The 16,616-nt window shown below is 32.8% G+C and overlaps 2 protein-coding genes and 1 non-coding gene across 3 annotated transcripts; 1 reads left to right on the top strand and 2 right to left on the bottom strand.

Annotated features, from left to right (window-relative positions):
* Positions 1–1,217: 1,217 nt before the first annotated feature.
* Positions 1,218–1,291, top strand: TRNAV-AAC. The gene has a single exon. It is a non-coding gene; the product is annotated as a tRNA-Val (tRNA).
* Positions 1,292–7,670: 6,379 nt separating this feature from the next.
* LOC124924278 (U-box domain-containing protein 52-like) lies at positions 7,671–11,741 on the bottom strand. Its single transcript, XM_047464337.1, has 11 exons — positions 11,528–11,741; positions 11,368–11,462; positions 11,176–11,297; positions 10,895–11,100; positions 10,768–10,831; positions 10,384–10,687; positions 9,653–9,754; positions 9,151–9,579; positions 8,194–8,663; positions 7,821–8,109; positions 7,671–7,742 (listed from the first exon to the last, which is right to left on the bottom strand). Exons 1-11 carry the CDS (start codon positions 11,739–11,741, stop codon positions 7,671–7,673), a joined length of 2,367 nt encoding a protein of 788 aa, XP_047320293.1.
* Positions 11,742–13,979: 2,238 nt separating this feature from the next.
* On the bottom strand, positions 13,980–16,536 carry LOC124926792 (glucan endo-1,3-beta-glucosidase 6-like). The gene is made up of 2 exons (XM_047467090.1): positions 16,202–16,536; positions 13,980–15,234 (listed from the first exon to the last, which is right to left on the bottom strand). The coding sequence occupies exons 1-2, from the start codon at positions 16,534–16,536 to the stop codon at positions 14,124–14,126; spliced, it is 1,446 nt and encodes a 481-aa protein (XP_047323046.1). The 3' UTR covers positions 13,980–14,123.
* Positions 16,537–16,616: the final 80 nt, after the last annotated feature.

The raw sequence follows: 16,616 nt of genomic DNA, 5'->3' as shown, positions 1-16,616 counted from the left end.
CTAATAAATTAAAAGATCACAACATAGTTTCGTGGTGTAGTTGGTTATCACGTGAGTCTAACACATTGAAGGTCTTCGATTTGAGTCTGGGTGAAGACATTTTATATTTTTTATTACATTAGTTCGGTTCAAGTTCATAAAAAATAGTTTATTAAATTTTCGATAATACATTAATGGCTATGGGTTTCAATAGATTTTGTCTAATAAATTAAAAAATCAAAATATGATTTCGTTGTGAAATTGGTTATCACGGTAGTCTATCACACTGAATGGTCTCCGGTTTGAGTCCGTGAGAAACCATTTTATATTTTTTTTATTACATTAGTTTGGTTCAAGTTCATAAAAAACATTTTATTAAATTTTCAATAATACATTAATGGCTATGGGTTTCAATAGATTTTGTCTAATAAATTAAAAAATCATAACATGATTTTGTGGTGTAGTTGGTTACCACGTTAGTTTATCACATTGAAGGTCTCCGGTTTGAGTCCGGGCGAATCTATTTTATATTTTTCTATTACATTTGTTCGGTTCAAGTTCATAAAAAAAAGTTTATTAAATTTTCGATAATACATTAATGGCTATGGGTTTCAATAGATTTTTTCTAATAAATTAAAAAAATCACAACATGATTTTGTGGTGTAGTTGATTATCACGTCATTCTATCATATTGAATGTCTCCGATTTGAGTTCGAGCGAGTCCATTTTATAATTTTTTATTACATTAGTTCGGTTCAAGTTCATAAAAAACAGTTTATTAATTTTTTTATAATACAATAATGGCTATGGGTTTTAATAGATTTTGTCTAATAAATTAAAAAATTACAACATGATTTCGTGTTGTAGCTGGTTATTATATCAGTCTATCATACTGAAGGTCTCCAATTTGAGTCCGGGCGAAGCTATTTTTTTTTATTTACATTATTTCGGTTCAAGTTCATAAAAATCAGTTCATTGAATTTTCGATAATACATTAATGGCTATGGGTTTCAATAGATTTTATCTAATAAATTAAAAAATTACATCATGGTTTTGTTGTGTAGTTGGTTATCATATCAGTCTAACACACTGAAGGAGTCTGGGCAAAGCCATTTTATATTTATTTATTACATTAGTTCGGTTCAAGCTTATAAGAAATTAGTTTATTAAATTTTCGATACTACATTAATGGCTTTGGGTTTAATAGATTTTATCTAGTAAATTAAAAAATCGCATATGGTTTTGTAGTGTAGTTGGTTATCACGTCAGTCTAACACACTGAAGGTCTCCGGTTTGAGTCCGGGCGAAGCCATTTTATAGTTTTTATTACATTAGTTCGGTTCAATTTCATAAAAATCAGTTTATTAAACTTTTGATGATACATTAATGGCTATGGGTTTCAATAGATTTTGTGTAATAAATTAAAAGATCACAAAATGATTTGTGGTGTAGTTTGTTATCACGTCAATCTAACAAGTTTGAGTTCGGGCGAAACCATTTTATATTTTTTTATTACATTAGTTCGGTTTAAATTCATCAAAAATCGGTTTATTAAATTTACGATACTACATTAATACTACATTAATAGATATGGATTTCAATAGATTTTGTCTAATAAATTTAAAAATTCCAACATGATTTCATGGTGTAGTTGTTTATCACGTTAGTTTAACAAACTAAAAGTCTCTGATTTGAGTCTGGGGAAGCCATTTTTTTTACATTAGTTCGGTTCACGTTCTTAAAAATTAGTTTTTTAAAATTTTTGATAATACATTAATGTCTGATTTTGTCTAATAAATTAAAAAATCACAACATTATTCCGTGGTGTAGTTGGTTATCACGGTAGTTTAACTCACTATAATCAAAAATTTCAAAATAATTGAAACTATTGAGTTCTTGATTTGGTCAAAACGAACATGTAGTATTCTTGATTTGGTCAAAACGAACATGTAGTATTCTTGATTTGGTACCAATAAAGTATATAAGATATAATGAAGCTGTTGGATAACTCATTTCTCCTCAAAACAACTTTAAAATCAAAAACCCAAATTTTGATCACAAACTGTTTTGAACGATTTGATCATCATCGAGGTTGATTGATACCTTGAGATGATGAATTCTTGGGAGTTTTGTGAAGTTACTCAAGCTCTTGGATCAAACAATCCAAGCTAAAAACAAAAATTAAAAACCTGCACATTGATGTTTTTGAGGACTCAGATGTCTAACCTAGGACTGAGGAGGTCCAACTAACAATCATCGGTCCAGCTAAACAAGATAGCTAAGGGCAAAAACACTAATGAACACTATGACCGACAGAAACACTAAGTTCAATTTTTTTTTTTAATTTACTTAAATTTTTGATATTGTGTTTAATTTAGATTAAATAATGTTATGAATTTTTTAATTATATATTAAAAAATTTAATAATATAAATATTTCCAAATAGTACATAAAATTTTAGTTTGAGCAATCATATATAACCGCCCAAAATGAATGAATGAATTCTACTTGAAGAACTTGAAGCTACGACTCCTCCTATTCCTTTTTCCTTGTATTTCTAAATCAATGAGAGGGAGAGAGAGATAGAGGTTGCAGGGGGCAACGGGAAGCGGGGTCTATTCTAGTCTAGAGTTTAGGGCGAACTTCTTCCTGTTCTAGTTGGTTGTTCCTCCCCAGCGGTTTGAACCGTCGTTCGGAGCAGTGTATCCATGTTCCCTAGTCCGATGACGGCGAGGGAAGCAACGGTCATGGTCTGTCATTGCATTCGTCGGGGCGATGACAATCATCCTCCGCCGAGGCATAGAATCGACAAAAAAAAAAGGAAGTTTAGTTGTTATTCTGTGAGCTTGAATGGAGATTCTTAGTTTTGGTGCCATTACTTAGGTTGCTTAGGGTTTATCGTAGCGTGTTCGAATAATTTGGAGATGAAATTTTGTTTTTTCTTCCTTACTACTTTGTAGATACTTTTATTGGATGATGACAAAACTGTGGCAGATGGAGATAGTGACTGTACAAGTTCCGACTCTCCAATCATGGAATAAATCCAGATGGTTAGCTCGCAATCATAATTTCCATACATAGTCTTGCAAACATTTATTATCATAAACTTCTCTCCCTTTGTTTGTGTTAATAATTGTCACAAAATTCTCAAGTAATTACAGAGATACAATTTTTATCTGTTTTCAATCCCAACAATTTTTATCTATTACAGTCTCTCATTTTGGATTTTGTACAAAAGAATGTCCTTCTTTTGGGTGAGCTATTCTGATTCAATTGATAGTCTATGTTTTCTTATTTGCTGACTCCTACACTACGGATTGTCCAAACCATAACCATGGGTTTCATCGAAGATTAGCGTTTAAGAATACATATCTTTTCTTTCCAAGGATCTTTTAACTTTGTTCATTTTTTTTTTAAGATTAGCAAATTTGGATATAGATGCTGGATGAAAATAGGGGGAGTGGAGTGGATGCCTTACCTGTCTGAATTTCATGTTTTCTAGATATGTATGGTAATTGGTAAATGAGCAAATCAGCAGGGTACAACAAGTAGGAAGGAGGGAAGACATTATTCCCACATTGCAAGATTAGAAAGGTAATGTTATGAATTTAATTGATTAGAATTCAACTTATAATCGCGGGGCTCAGTAGCATGGGCCTGTAACCCAAGCGGGGGCTATAATGTGACTGAATAATGGGTTCAATCAATTGGGTGGGGTTCGGGGTTGCTACTACTTCCCTCTCTTTGCAGTGGAAGGATAACGGGCCGGTGCTGCCCAAGCCCTATCAGCCCATTGGTTGGTCCTAATTGGACAGTCACTTTTTATTATTTTTCCATGTGTTATTTGATTTTTTGAGTTCTAACAGGTTTGTATATCTCTTCTCTTGCTTAATTTGTTTGTGTAGTAATTGTGCATGCCAAGGGAAGTCACACATACTGATTTAATCGTTAATACTGAAGAAGAACATTTTGTCATTGAGAAAACACCAAAATTAGAATAAATATATAATACGTCCCATGTAATTTTGGTGTTGCTTGTTCTGAGAACCAGAAGGCATGAATGGAAGAAGAATTGAATGAATGTCGGAAAAGAACAATGCATCAACTGATATGCAACCCTTATATTTATTTATCTATTAAAAAACTAAATTTTGAGTGCTGGGATTAGTATCATGCCTCAATGCATGTACCCAAAGTTGGGTTATTAAAATGACTGGATGATTTGGTAGGTTTCTAATTGTTCACCAAGCGTTTTGGTTAGGTCACTGTTCTTGAAGGATTTAACGTTTCGCTCTCTAATAAGTAATTTGAATATATTGTCTGTTTTTAATAAGTAATTTAAATATATTGACATTTTGCTGACCCCTTATGCAAACTATAACTGTGTAAGAGAATAGTAGTTTTTTTCTGATTAATAGTGGAATGTTGGTCTTATGCTGCATCCAAATTAAATGACTATTAGATTCAAATACTTTGTTTGTCACTCTCAGCATAGAGTATAGGTTTGGCTCCATTTAGAAGAAAGAAGTGTGATACTGTAATGAAAGATAAAAAGCAGAGCATAAGCTTTGTTGAATGATATTAGTAGGAAAGGTGCTAGAAATCTCACATTGCTAGATTAGAAAGGAAATCTCATGGATATAATTGATATCTAGTGGATCTAAATTGATAACCACTTTTTCTAAGCTCCTATTCCCATTGCTAGTTACTTTTTATTACTTGTTCATTGATTTATTACTCTATTTCCTTGTAAATAAACAGTGCTAGTTACCTTTTTTTTTCTAAGGCCCCTATTCCCATTGCGATTTTTCAACAAGATTAGCGTTTACTAATAGTCTAATACCTATCTTTTCTTTAGATTGTGATTTAGATGAGAATGTTTTGAATTGATAATAATCCAATATTTTGTCGAATGATGTGAGGTCATGTTAGCATCCTACATTAAAAAAATATAGTTTTGGAGGAATGGGTTATCTTTGCTGAATAAGCCAGACCAATGATTCCATTGCCTTTGGTTGGGAACAACAAATGCTGTATATTCATAATGGACAGCAATGCAGCAGTAAGACAAATTAGACTTTATTTTGCAGATAGTGCTGGTAATTGTTGACATGTTGATTTCTGATTCGATGATGAACTTGTTTTAGAATGATATTTAAAGTACTGTTGGCATGAATTTATCATCATTGTTGTCTTTTGGATCATCTATAATGTATGCATTATTTTCACATATTATGCATTGCAAAATAAGGATATAATATTTATGTAGGTTGAATTATGCTAGTAAGGTCATGTGATCATGAGAAGAGTACACCAACCAATAACCAGGTTTTCTAATTCCATGGGAGACATGATCGGCCAACAAGCACAGTGTAATCTCAACTCTGTTGTAGAGTTTTGAGTGCTAGTTCATCATTTTGATGTTTTTCTAATTTATAGTGTTATAATGTTTTTATTAGCTTGTTTTCAATGCTGATATGCGACTTTCACGATTTTTTGGATAAATGAAAGTAATTTCACATAATTTAAAAAATGAACAGGTTTGTTTCTCCATAAGGATACATATCCTATGTTCATCTGTGCAAAACTTGGTTGTAGGCATATGTTGACGCATTTGGATACCGTGTTTTTTGGGATATTGAGACCAAAAAGCAATGGATTCTCGACGAGGAAGGGGGAGTGGATGCCTTACCTGTCTGAATTTCGTGCTTTCTAAATATGTATGGTAAATGAGCATATCAGCAGGGTACTAGAAGAGAGGAGGGAGCACATTATTCCCACATTGCTAGATTAAAAAGGTAATGTTATGAATATAATTAATTACAATTCAACTTATATTCGCTGGGCTCAGTAGCATGGGCCTGTAACCCAAGCGGGGGCCATAATGTGACTGAATAATGGGTTCAATCAATTGGGTGGGGTTCTGGGTTGCTAATGCTGGCCCGCCCGTTCCAAGCGAAGAGTTAGGACCACGGGTCTGGGCGAAGGTTCAGGCCTGTGTTCCTTTAGAGTGGAGGGCACAGCGCCAGGCTGGTTTCACAGAGCAGCGACTACTTCCCTCTCTTTGCAGTGGAAGGATAACGGGTCGGTGCTGCCCAAACCCTATCAGCCCATTGGTTGGTCCTAATTGGACAGTCACTTTTTGGGTAAACCAGCTCCCTTTATTTTCTAAGGTCTTCTTGAATTCATCCTTCAACATCTCTTTCTGTTTTTCTTCTTGCATGATCGAGTATTTGCTAAAACCTAGTTTTGTTTTCATGCCCGACAGAAATGTTAAGAGTGTTATTGTGAAGCGTTAGCAAACGTTGTATGTTTATTCATTCTTTTATGTTATTGCTCTGCTTCATGAAATTAACCCAATCATTCCATTTAACTTTCTAGAATCGAAGAAATACGATTATTTTACTTCCTCAACTTGCATTAGAAACGGGAATAATATTTGTAGCTGATGATTGATTATAAGGAGATTAGAAACTGTATGAATTTGATTTAAGATATTGAAGTGGAGGCTATGACGGTTAGGGTTCTAGCTTCCTAAATTCAAAAAGAAAAGAAAAACTAGTGTTTTGGTTGTCACTATGTTATTCATTTCTTAAGAAAGTGATCTTATTAGCCTGTTTACATCCTGAAAAGGGAATACTTCAGTTCTGAAGCTAACTTGAAGTCACAAAAAGGGCTTCCTTGGTTCATTAGTAATCATTTGCTTGCCTTTTGATATGGTTTGTGACTTTCAAATGCAGTTGATACCCTGTTTCTAACTATTATTTCGAAAGATAGTTGATCTATGCATTCAAAATATATTATTGCTTGGATGGTTTAAGAGCTTTATGCTTCTATACGATATCTTCACCAAAGGTCTTGTTTCTTATCGATTTTCTTTTTTACATAGTAAGCTCACGGTTTGTGCATTACCATTTTACTTTAAGGGGATAAAGATCTTGAGGCCTGGAATAAGTTTTGGTGAAGTGAAGATTAAGGGAATTGAAAGAGAGAAAGGAATCCCCTCTTTTAGGAAATAAATCAACCTGAAACTATTTAAGTAAGTAACATTTGTTGATTTATATTTTTAGCTAAACATTTAACTTGTTATATATCTAGTTCTTATTGTTTATTTATTTTTGTTTCAGATATGAAAATTCGTATGTTGATAAATAAAGTATTTAGGGTATGTATTATACTTGAGTTATTGTGGACTCCTGTAGTTGTTCAACATTTCAACTGTCTTTTCTTACATCTATCTATTAGAAAACTTTATTTAAACAGTTATTATCTATTACTATTTGCTGGTACTGATAGACTTGATTTTCGTAGCCATCTTTCTAACAAATCAAGTTTGCTCAAGTTACTGTCTTCTTACTTGTCTTTGTTTAATTAGTTGCTTAATTCACAAGCATGTGAAATGCGAAATTTTGGATATATAGTCAGATCCAAAAATGACAAATGGACTCTATATTTGATTTGTCAGATGGGGTCGAATATAGGGTATTGATAGATAATAAACTGATCTATTAAGTTCATATTATATTTAGCCAAATAACCGAACCAACCCCTGATGCTTTGATCATCCCTAACATGAAATAGTATTGGAGAAATAAAATGAAGCATCTAAAATATGTATCTTTCTTGTTGTGTTGACTGTCGATTCAATTTTGGTATTCTCCACCATTCTTGTATCTCTTCGGCTTGGTTAGTTAGTTACCCATGCTGATATTGCTTCTCGAGCTCTCGTACCCAGCTGATCGACCATATGAGCTCATTTCATCCTTCACAAAACATCATGTAAGATTAGTTAGACAAATTATTACTTACAAAAAATGTTATTAAGATGTTTTTGCTCTTACACTTGTTAACGATACTTGGCTTTGGTTATATGAGCCACTGTAGCCTTCATATGGTGAGTAAGACACAGTATGGTCAGCAGCAAGTTTTCGCAATCTCTGAAGTTCTGGCATTACAACTTTGCCTAAGTCAGGCCGATCTTTCCTTCGCAGCTCTACACAGTTGAGTGACAACTTCGCAAATGAAAGCGCCTCCTCAACCGGCCAATTGGGCACGGTTGGGTCCAACATTTGAGTGAAAGTCCCCTTTTCGATCGATTTCTCAACATGGTGAGCCAAACCCATTGGAGACCTGGCGGTTATTTTTTTAAAAAGTGACTCTTTTAATTACACATAATGAAACTACCAAATGAAACAACATAAAAAAAATTCAGACCTGGCAGTTATTATCTGAAGGAACATGATTCCTAACGAATAAACATCGGATTTTACACCAAGCATTCCGGTTTGTTGATACTCGGGATCTATATAACAGAATGTCCCGGCTGTCGACGTCATTCTATATTGAGTGACGGTGTCTGCTACTGAAGGAGGGACTAGTCTTGCCAAACCGACATCGCTAATCTTGCTCACGAAGTTGTGATCTAGTAAAATATTTCCGGGTTTTAGATCACGATGGACAATTGGCTCCGGTTTGGTTTGGTGGAGAAATAATAATCCTACCGCGATTTCACTCGCTATGCGAAACCTTTGTTGCCATGTTAGAGATGTGGTGTTTCCTTTACGTAGAAGTCGGTCTTCTAAGCTTCCATTAGACATGTACTCGTAAACAAGACAGCCATATTCCGGGCAAGCACCTAGTAGTAGGACCATGTTTGGATGCCTTATGCAGCTAAGCACTTCAACCTGCATCCATCAAATTGTTGTCATCAGTCTCGTAACCAAATTCTTTAGTTGTATCTTGATTCCACTATGAGCTTGTTTGAAGTGGGGATTCTTAAAAAATATTCGAAAAACCCGGTTTCTTTGTGTGTGTATTGTCCTATATGCCCTTTTAATTGTAGATGAAAAGTCAATAAAGGTATTTTAGAACTTTTTTCTTTTTATTTGCGACCCTGTTTATTCATGGGGTGGTTAGCATGACCTCAACAATAATTCAAGACCTTGTTTGATCTTGGATATTTGAATGACTAAGTGAATATTTTCAAATAATCTTGTTTGATGTAGGTTATTTTGATCAAATGTTGTGATTGATGATTAAATGGTGTATTGGATAGTGATTTTTTTGAGATTAATAACTCAAATTAAAAAGGCAAGAATAACCTTTCATCAAACTAATTCTTAATATTTTACTTGATTAGTTGATCGATAGATAAGTGGTTTAAAACTTTACCTCACGTTGAAACTGTGATCTTCCTTGTGCAGCATCAGGCCGGAGAACCTTAACTGCAGTGGGTGTATGATCTAGGAAACACTTGTAAACCGGGCCATAACCGCCTTCACCGATTTTCAACGATTGGGAGAAGAAATTTGTCGCGGATTCTATCTCCTCGATAGAGTACCTCCTGTAACGTACATCGGTTTGTGCTAACTTACTCATTACTTTGTTCCTTTCTTCTGCTTCCTTGAGTGCTTTCATTTCCACACTTATTCTTTTCTGTGATTCCAATGCTGCTATCCTCTGAGCAGCTTCTGCATGTTCCATGGCTGCTCTAGACTTTGCTCTTTCTCTTTCAACCAATGCCAATGCTGCTCCCTCTGCTATTTTTGCCTCTTCCAACTTCATTTCTTCTTCCAACTTCCATCGCTGGAGTTCCTTTGTCTGCAAAATAAGCCGCATTTGCATGAAATTTCGAAGTTCATAGTATATAACATGGTTTTTCTTTTTATTATACCTTTTGTTTTGCTGTGAGTGCTTCTTTGCAGGCTGAGCTATACATGTCCATTGTTTGCTTGAGTTCTTGCTTCAACCGCCTCATTTCTAGTTCGACTTCATCCTGGTAAACATTCTATACTTAAAAAAATCTTGCAGATTAGGCATTATTTTATTTGGGTGTTTTGTTATTATTTCTTTTATTCATGTTGCATTTTCTTTCTTCAAATTTCATCACTAGATCGTTTTGCTTACTGAACTTTTTAAAATTGCTCAAATTACTTTTCATATTCTCTGTAATTGTATGGATAGAGCTTACATCATCTTGAGAAAGCAAAACAAGCTATTTGATGCAAATTGAGTATATTTGTTATATAATTTGTATACAAGTAGAGGATTCTGGTACCCTAAACGATTTTATTTATTTAAATATATTCATTTTATCTTTTTAGTAACAATAGCAACAAAAATTACTTTAGTGTAGTTCATTAAATAGTTGAATTAGGTTCAAGAGTTTGTTTAATCTTGGTTTTTGTAGGGTTTTTGGAATTTTGTCCAAAAAAACCTTGGTTGATAAAAAGATAGGTTATTTGGGTGTAAGAGTATTTTAGTTTATGAAATGAGTAATTTGATAATTAAAAGGATAGTGATGTGATAAGAAGAGAATATTTAAAAAATTGGGTGAAATCCCAAAAACTGATATCAAACTTTGACGATTTTATAATATTAATTTTCAAATAAGCACAATTTTACCATTGATTGGGTAGAACATGATCTATCACTGTCATCGGAACATAGCGAGAACCTGTTGGGAGTCATGGCCTCAATTGACTTTCGTCCTCCATAGATGCTGTTATACTCAAAGCTGTCTCTATCAGCATCTGATATACTTGACCGAAATGGAGGTGTGCGACTAGAATCCATGCTATCGTAAAACGAAGGAAACAGATTATCAACGCTCGGCCTGCCCGAGCTTACAAAGGATATGTCATTGTCCGGAGGAGGAAGCTCTGGATACGCCATTCCATTCAAACCTTTTCGATGAGTAAAAGGAGACCTATGAAAATGATCGAACCATCTTATTAGACTAAATAATTTTTTTCATTTTTGTTTTGCATTGGATTTGGTTTTGAATACCTCATATTGTCTAGATCATGCAACATGCTGGCTGTTACATGTTCGGTCTGCGATCTCGGAATTCCTGAAGAGATTGAGTCGAGTTTAGATTGAAGAAAAACTCAACAACAGAACAACTGAACCGAACCTTTAAAGGCACCAGCTACGGATGAAGAATTTGACTGAAATGATGGGTTGCTTTGGTATAAAATTTGGTTGCGGAGTTGAGAAACAGAAGGTGCTGGACGAGTGGCTGCTCTTGTTAATGAAATCTTCCCTTTGGAGATAATGTAGACGGTGCAGAAATCGGCCACGCCTTTTGAGACTGTAGTTGGAATATCTGTTACTTTGAACCTGTTATCGTGTTACTACTTTTTCATCAAACAAGATGTTTTTCAAATAGCTCAAATGATTTCCCGCTAACATTACCTGAGAAGTCCATTTTTTGTGGTGGAACCGAGGACCAAAATTTCTATCCCAGATTGGGTAACATATTCCGTCAATGCTTTTACAATGTCTTGGTCGTGCAACACGACTTCAAAGCATTTTAACTACACAATTACAAAACATGAATGCATGGATATTGTGGACAGAATGGTAATCGCAGTTATTTCAGCTTACATCTTTTCTGGTGCAAAAACAACGAAAAGGGAGAAACAACTCCTTCATTGTTGAATCTGTTTCGGAATGAGATGACAAGCTTTCTTCTGGAATTCCTGCCAGTAGAGATCAAATTAGTTTAATTCACGGAGAAACTAAACTAGGTTCGTCTTGTTCGTACTTGGTGTGGCAATAGATGGAGAAGAATGGAAAGAGGTTCCTGATGGTTTAACATTAACATGAATTAGAACAACAGTTTGGCCTTTGTTAACCAAATTATCCGTGGTCCATTTGAGAGCAACTTGGCTGCCTTTATCCTTGTCAATGGCGACTGCCACTAACTTAGTACTCATATCTTTCGTCCCATCTCCCACGTTGCTTCGATTGTTCCTCATTTTCCTAATAACTTAACGATGTTTTAGATAAATTGTTTGATTAGAAATGGTTCATTTCTCATGATAACAAGAAATGAAAGAAAGTTAAGCTATGGAAGCTGTTTTCTTTCATTTTGTTTGTTTTGTTTAAACCCTTTGTGAGGAGGAAATGGGAGATCAAATCTAATCTTTGCTTCCCCAAATTTAGCAGATATTTTTATTCATTAATTCTCTCAATAATTTGAGGAATATCCATCTTTAGCGGGATGTAGGATTAACTGCTTGTTCTCAGCCTAAGGTTATAAGAAGATTAATATAAATAAAGGTATTAAATTTTAATATTTATTATTGAATTTAAATTATTTTCATTTTATTCTATTAACTGCCCAATTATTTTTGCTACACATATGTGATTGCATATGGGATTGTATTTAAATTCAGTTACTAAGTTGATTATACTCTATCATCTAGAGTCTAACAATATCCGACTAATTAAACGTATTAGATATTTGGTCTATTCAATCTTTTACCTTCAATAATTTTTTAGATATTAGAATTGGGTATATCGGTCAAATTTATAATTAAATTGTTTAAATAGTTTATATATGATATATCCGATTATAATATATTGCTTTTTATTATATAAAACCCTTGTACCATTATACACATTTTAATATGCGTGTATATCATGACTTATTATTTGATTTTAAGATGATTAATGTTTTTAATTAAGTTTATTTGCTTATAGAATTGAGTAAGTTATAGAATTAATTTTAAAGGATGTTTTTCTTTCATAAGGCACTATCGTTTTTTTTTATTTTTTGTAATAGAGGCGTGGTAATAGGCGCGCTTGTCCACTTTCATTGGTCTAGTCTGGTCATTTCTTATCTCTTTCTTCTCTATCGTAAATTGGGGGACAATTTGGTTTTGAAAAGATATGACACTCAAAGTTGTATAGCTGGTCGTCTTTCATATTTAGTCATTGAAGCAGCGCGTCCATCGTATTATGAGCGCACAATTCTGAAGAAATAGTAAGATACTAGAACTGGGCATATCTTTGTTTTGGAGTGCGAATTTGTTTAGTACGATTATTTAAATAGTTCATATATGATATCCGATTATAATATATTGGTTTTTATTATAGAAAAGCATTGTATCATTATACACATTTTAATATAGGTGTTATTATTGATTTTAAGATGATTAATATTTTTAATTAATTTTGATTGCTTATAGAATTGAGTAAGATATAGAATTAATTTTAAAGGATGTTCTTCAACTGTAGGGCACTATTGTTTTTATTTCTGTAATAGAGGCGCTTGTCTAACTAATAAAATCCTTGGTATACTTTCATTGGTTTAGCTTGATCATTGCGTACTGTAGGGCACTATCTCTTTCTTTTCTATCGGTGGATTGGGGACAACTTGGTTTTGGAATATATCGCACTCAAAGTTGTATTGATGGTCTTTTTCAGTCATTGAAACAGGGCGAACATTCTATTATGAGTGGACAATTACGAAGAAATAGTAAGATATGAGTAAGATACATATTGTGAATTTGTTTAGTTCAATTATTTAAATAATTCATTTAAGATATCTGAGTATAATATATTTGTTTTTATTATATAAAACTCTTGTATCATTATACACATTTTAATATAGGTGTTTATATCATGATTTATTATTTGATTTTAAGATTAATGTTTTTTAATTAAGTTTGTTTGTTTATAGAATTAATTAAGTAGGGTTGAAAATCAATTTTCATAAACAAGTTGACTAGTTGAATATATACATTATTTTGTTGAATTTTATACTTAGAATTGGATTTAAATTTGTTTTCTTAATATATTTTGTATTGAATTTTTTTTAACATTTAATTTCTAGTTTTATCAAACATGTATAAAATCCTTTGAAACTTATTATCTTTCTTCACAGGTTTCTTACTTGACTTTATTTTTCGGAAAGTTAGCCGATACAACATAGTTGTAATTCCTTTTAAATGTATTTGTAGTATGTATAAATTTGGTTTGAACTATTTGAACATATAATGATGTCAGAATGCTGCAATTTGCAAATAATATCACTTAGAGTTATGTAAGTGAAAGTGATATTAGTTACCCTAAATATAAAAATTTCATAACACTAAAATATTTAAATTAAAAAAAAATCGAAATTTTAAACTGAATTCTTATTGAACATTCACTCAATAAATGAAAATAAGAGACATGAAGATATAATATTAGGGAATGAAAATTTCAGATACATTATTTCTAAACAAAATTTCATCCGAATTAACTCCGATGATAAAACCATAATGTACTGAAATTTGTAACATTTTTTCATGACAAATTTTTTAAAATCCTCTCTAAACCACTCATCCATATTCTAATGTAAAAAAAAAACATTAGAAGCATATGTGAAACACCAAAAGAACCCACAAAATCATAAAAAACCCGGGTCCTTCTAAAGATCTTCCCCTTCCAAGGTTAACCGTAGTTCGAACCATAACCTTAAATTTACAACTCCCAACCGACGGATCAACTGTCGTAACAACCGATAGATTAGGAAACCGGCACGCTATCCCAACTTGGTCATTTTGTTGATAATAACTATTAAACGCGTACGAAATATTCCCTCTCGCGTCAAGGCCCCCACACGACGTCCCATAACCGAGGCTCGTGCAATCTGCATGACTACATGCATAACTCAAACTATCACCAAATTGCGAATCATCATCAAGTCTAACCGAACTCGATAAAACACACCATTTCTTCGCCAAATAATGAACCCCACTTGCTCCAACCAATTCACCGTCGTTAGACCCCATTAGATTAAGATGGTATTTCGGTGTCCCGTCGTAATTAAACATTCCCCAATGTCGTTCAAAATTCCCCGGTTGAATACTCTTCGCATCTTCATCGATTAAACTAAACAAATACGCCTCAATCGGGCCAGGCCTCAAAGGAGTTCCAACTCCAATATGAGAAATCAAACCCTGGTTGAATTTCTGAGCATAATTCGGATTCGCGTATCCATCCCCGTCAGTTGGCCAACCAACTTCCCCCACGATAACCGACATTGTTTCGTACCCATTCTTTTGTAAAGCCCAGAAAAGGGTGTCGAGATTTGCGTCGAAAACATTTTGATAAATTCTCCCATTGTCATTTATTGGAGAGGAGTATCCGTTGAAGAATGCGTAATCGAGTGGGAAATTCGGGTCCTTATAAAGACTAATGAAAGGATAAATGTTAACCGTAAATGGGGAATTGTTTTCTTTAAGAAACTCGAGGATTTGTATCATGAGATCGTGTATATCGGCTCGAAAATCACCCGTGGAAGGGAGAGACGTCGACGATTCGTAAACGTCGGCGTTTAAAGGAACCGTTACTTTTACTAAGTTTCCAAATCCTGATTTTATTAAGGCGGTTTGAATGTTTTGAAGAGCGGGTAAAGTTGTAGTAAGGTATGTACCGTTATAAGTTGACAAGAATGGCTCATTTCCAACTGCAACATATCTTAAAGAAAAAAAAATACAAATTAGCTTCATAAGATAGGTGAGAAATTAATTTGTATTACAAAATCACATTTATATCTCCATTTTAATTATAATATTCATTTGCATAATCCTATTTATTATTAGATTAAAATCCTCTTAAAATTCATTAGGCTAGCTCAATTGTAGCCAAATATCTTATTGGAACCTTATTATCTCCTTGAATGAAAAAAAAAATGTTTAGATGATTTGAAAAAATAGATAGAAAATAAGTTATTTGAGAAAACAAATGACCAAACTACTATTGTAATTAATAGTTTAATTGAATAAGTAATTAACAAATAAAATAAATCAAATGTCATCATTCATGTTTAGAAGATAAAAAAAATAAGTATAATTTAACCATAAACAAATTCACAATCTTATTAGAGAGTTATTAAAATATTAACCAAAAAATAAAAACACTAAAACATAGTGTTATAACTTAATATTTTTTTATGCAAATTTATATATGCTAGCCTAGCCTAGAATGACTATCCATTATTATTATTAACTTAGTTTATTAAAAAATATTATATTACAATTAAATATCATTTTATTCATTTTCTAATATCATGTATTTCATTAATCAAAATATTTTAATTTAAATATATATTATATTATATATTAATATCATTTAAATCTTTCTAAAATATAAAAATAAAAATACATTTCCACTCTATCAACCTATTTTAAAATAAATCAATAATCAATTTTATAATATATATATATATATATATATATATATTTTTAATTAGAATTGAAACCACTTAAATATTTTATCATGATATTATATGATATCTAGATATATATATGTATTTATAAATTTAAATAATACATGCCCAATAAAATTTATCTTATTTTATCATAAGTATGATTGAAATAAATAAATTTCAATGTTTTATTTTTAATTTATTAAGAGAGAGAGAGAGAGAGAGTAAAAGTAAAACCTGATTTTGACATCATTGGTGGTGATATGAAAAGAGACATTAGTATCAACCCAAAGTTGAGCGGCGGTAGCATTTCCGGCGAGAAGACTCAACATATCATTAGGAATTCCGGCCATAACTTCAATCTCCGATCCACTTAAAGCATTCAGAGTTCCCCAGTCTGCATCAAAAACCTTCACTTTCTTTATCCCATTATCTTTCAACAGTTTCACTATCATCGTCGCCGGCAGAGGATGACTTGCCTGAGTTCCCCAATTCGCACCAATCCCTCCTGCTCCTCCGTTCACAAAACTAATCATCATCATCATCGATATTAATAATAATAACAAACCCATTATATATGGAAAGAAGAAGAAGATTGAACCAGATAGATAGATAGATAGATAGATTTGGAAGAAGTGAAAAGAAAATGAGC

The sequence above is a fragment of the Impatiens glandulifera genome, chromosome 2 (assembly GCF_907164915.1).
Source record: "Impatiens glandulifera chromosome 2, dImpGla2.1, whole genome shotgun sequence".
Classification (NCBI taxonomy): Eukaryota; Viridiplantae; Streptophyta; class Magnoliopsida; order Ericales; family Balsaminaceae; genus Impatiens; species Impatiens glandulifera.
The sequence above is the reverse complement of the archived record's forward strand: the minus strand, read 5'-3'. Positions and strand labels throughout refer to the sequence as shown.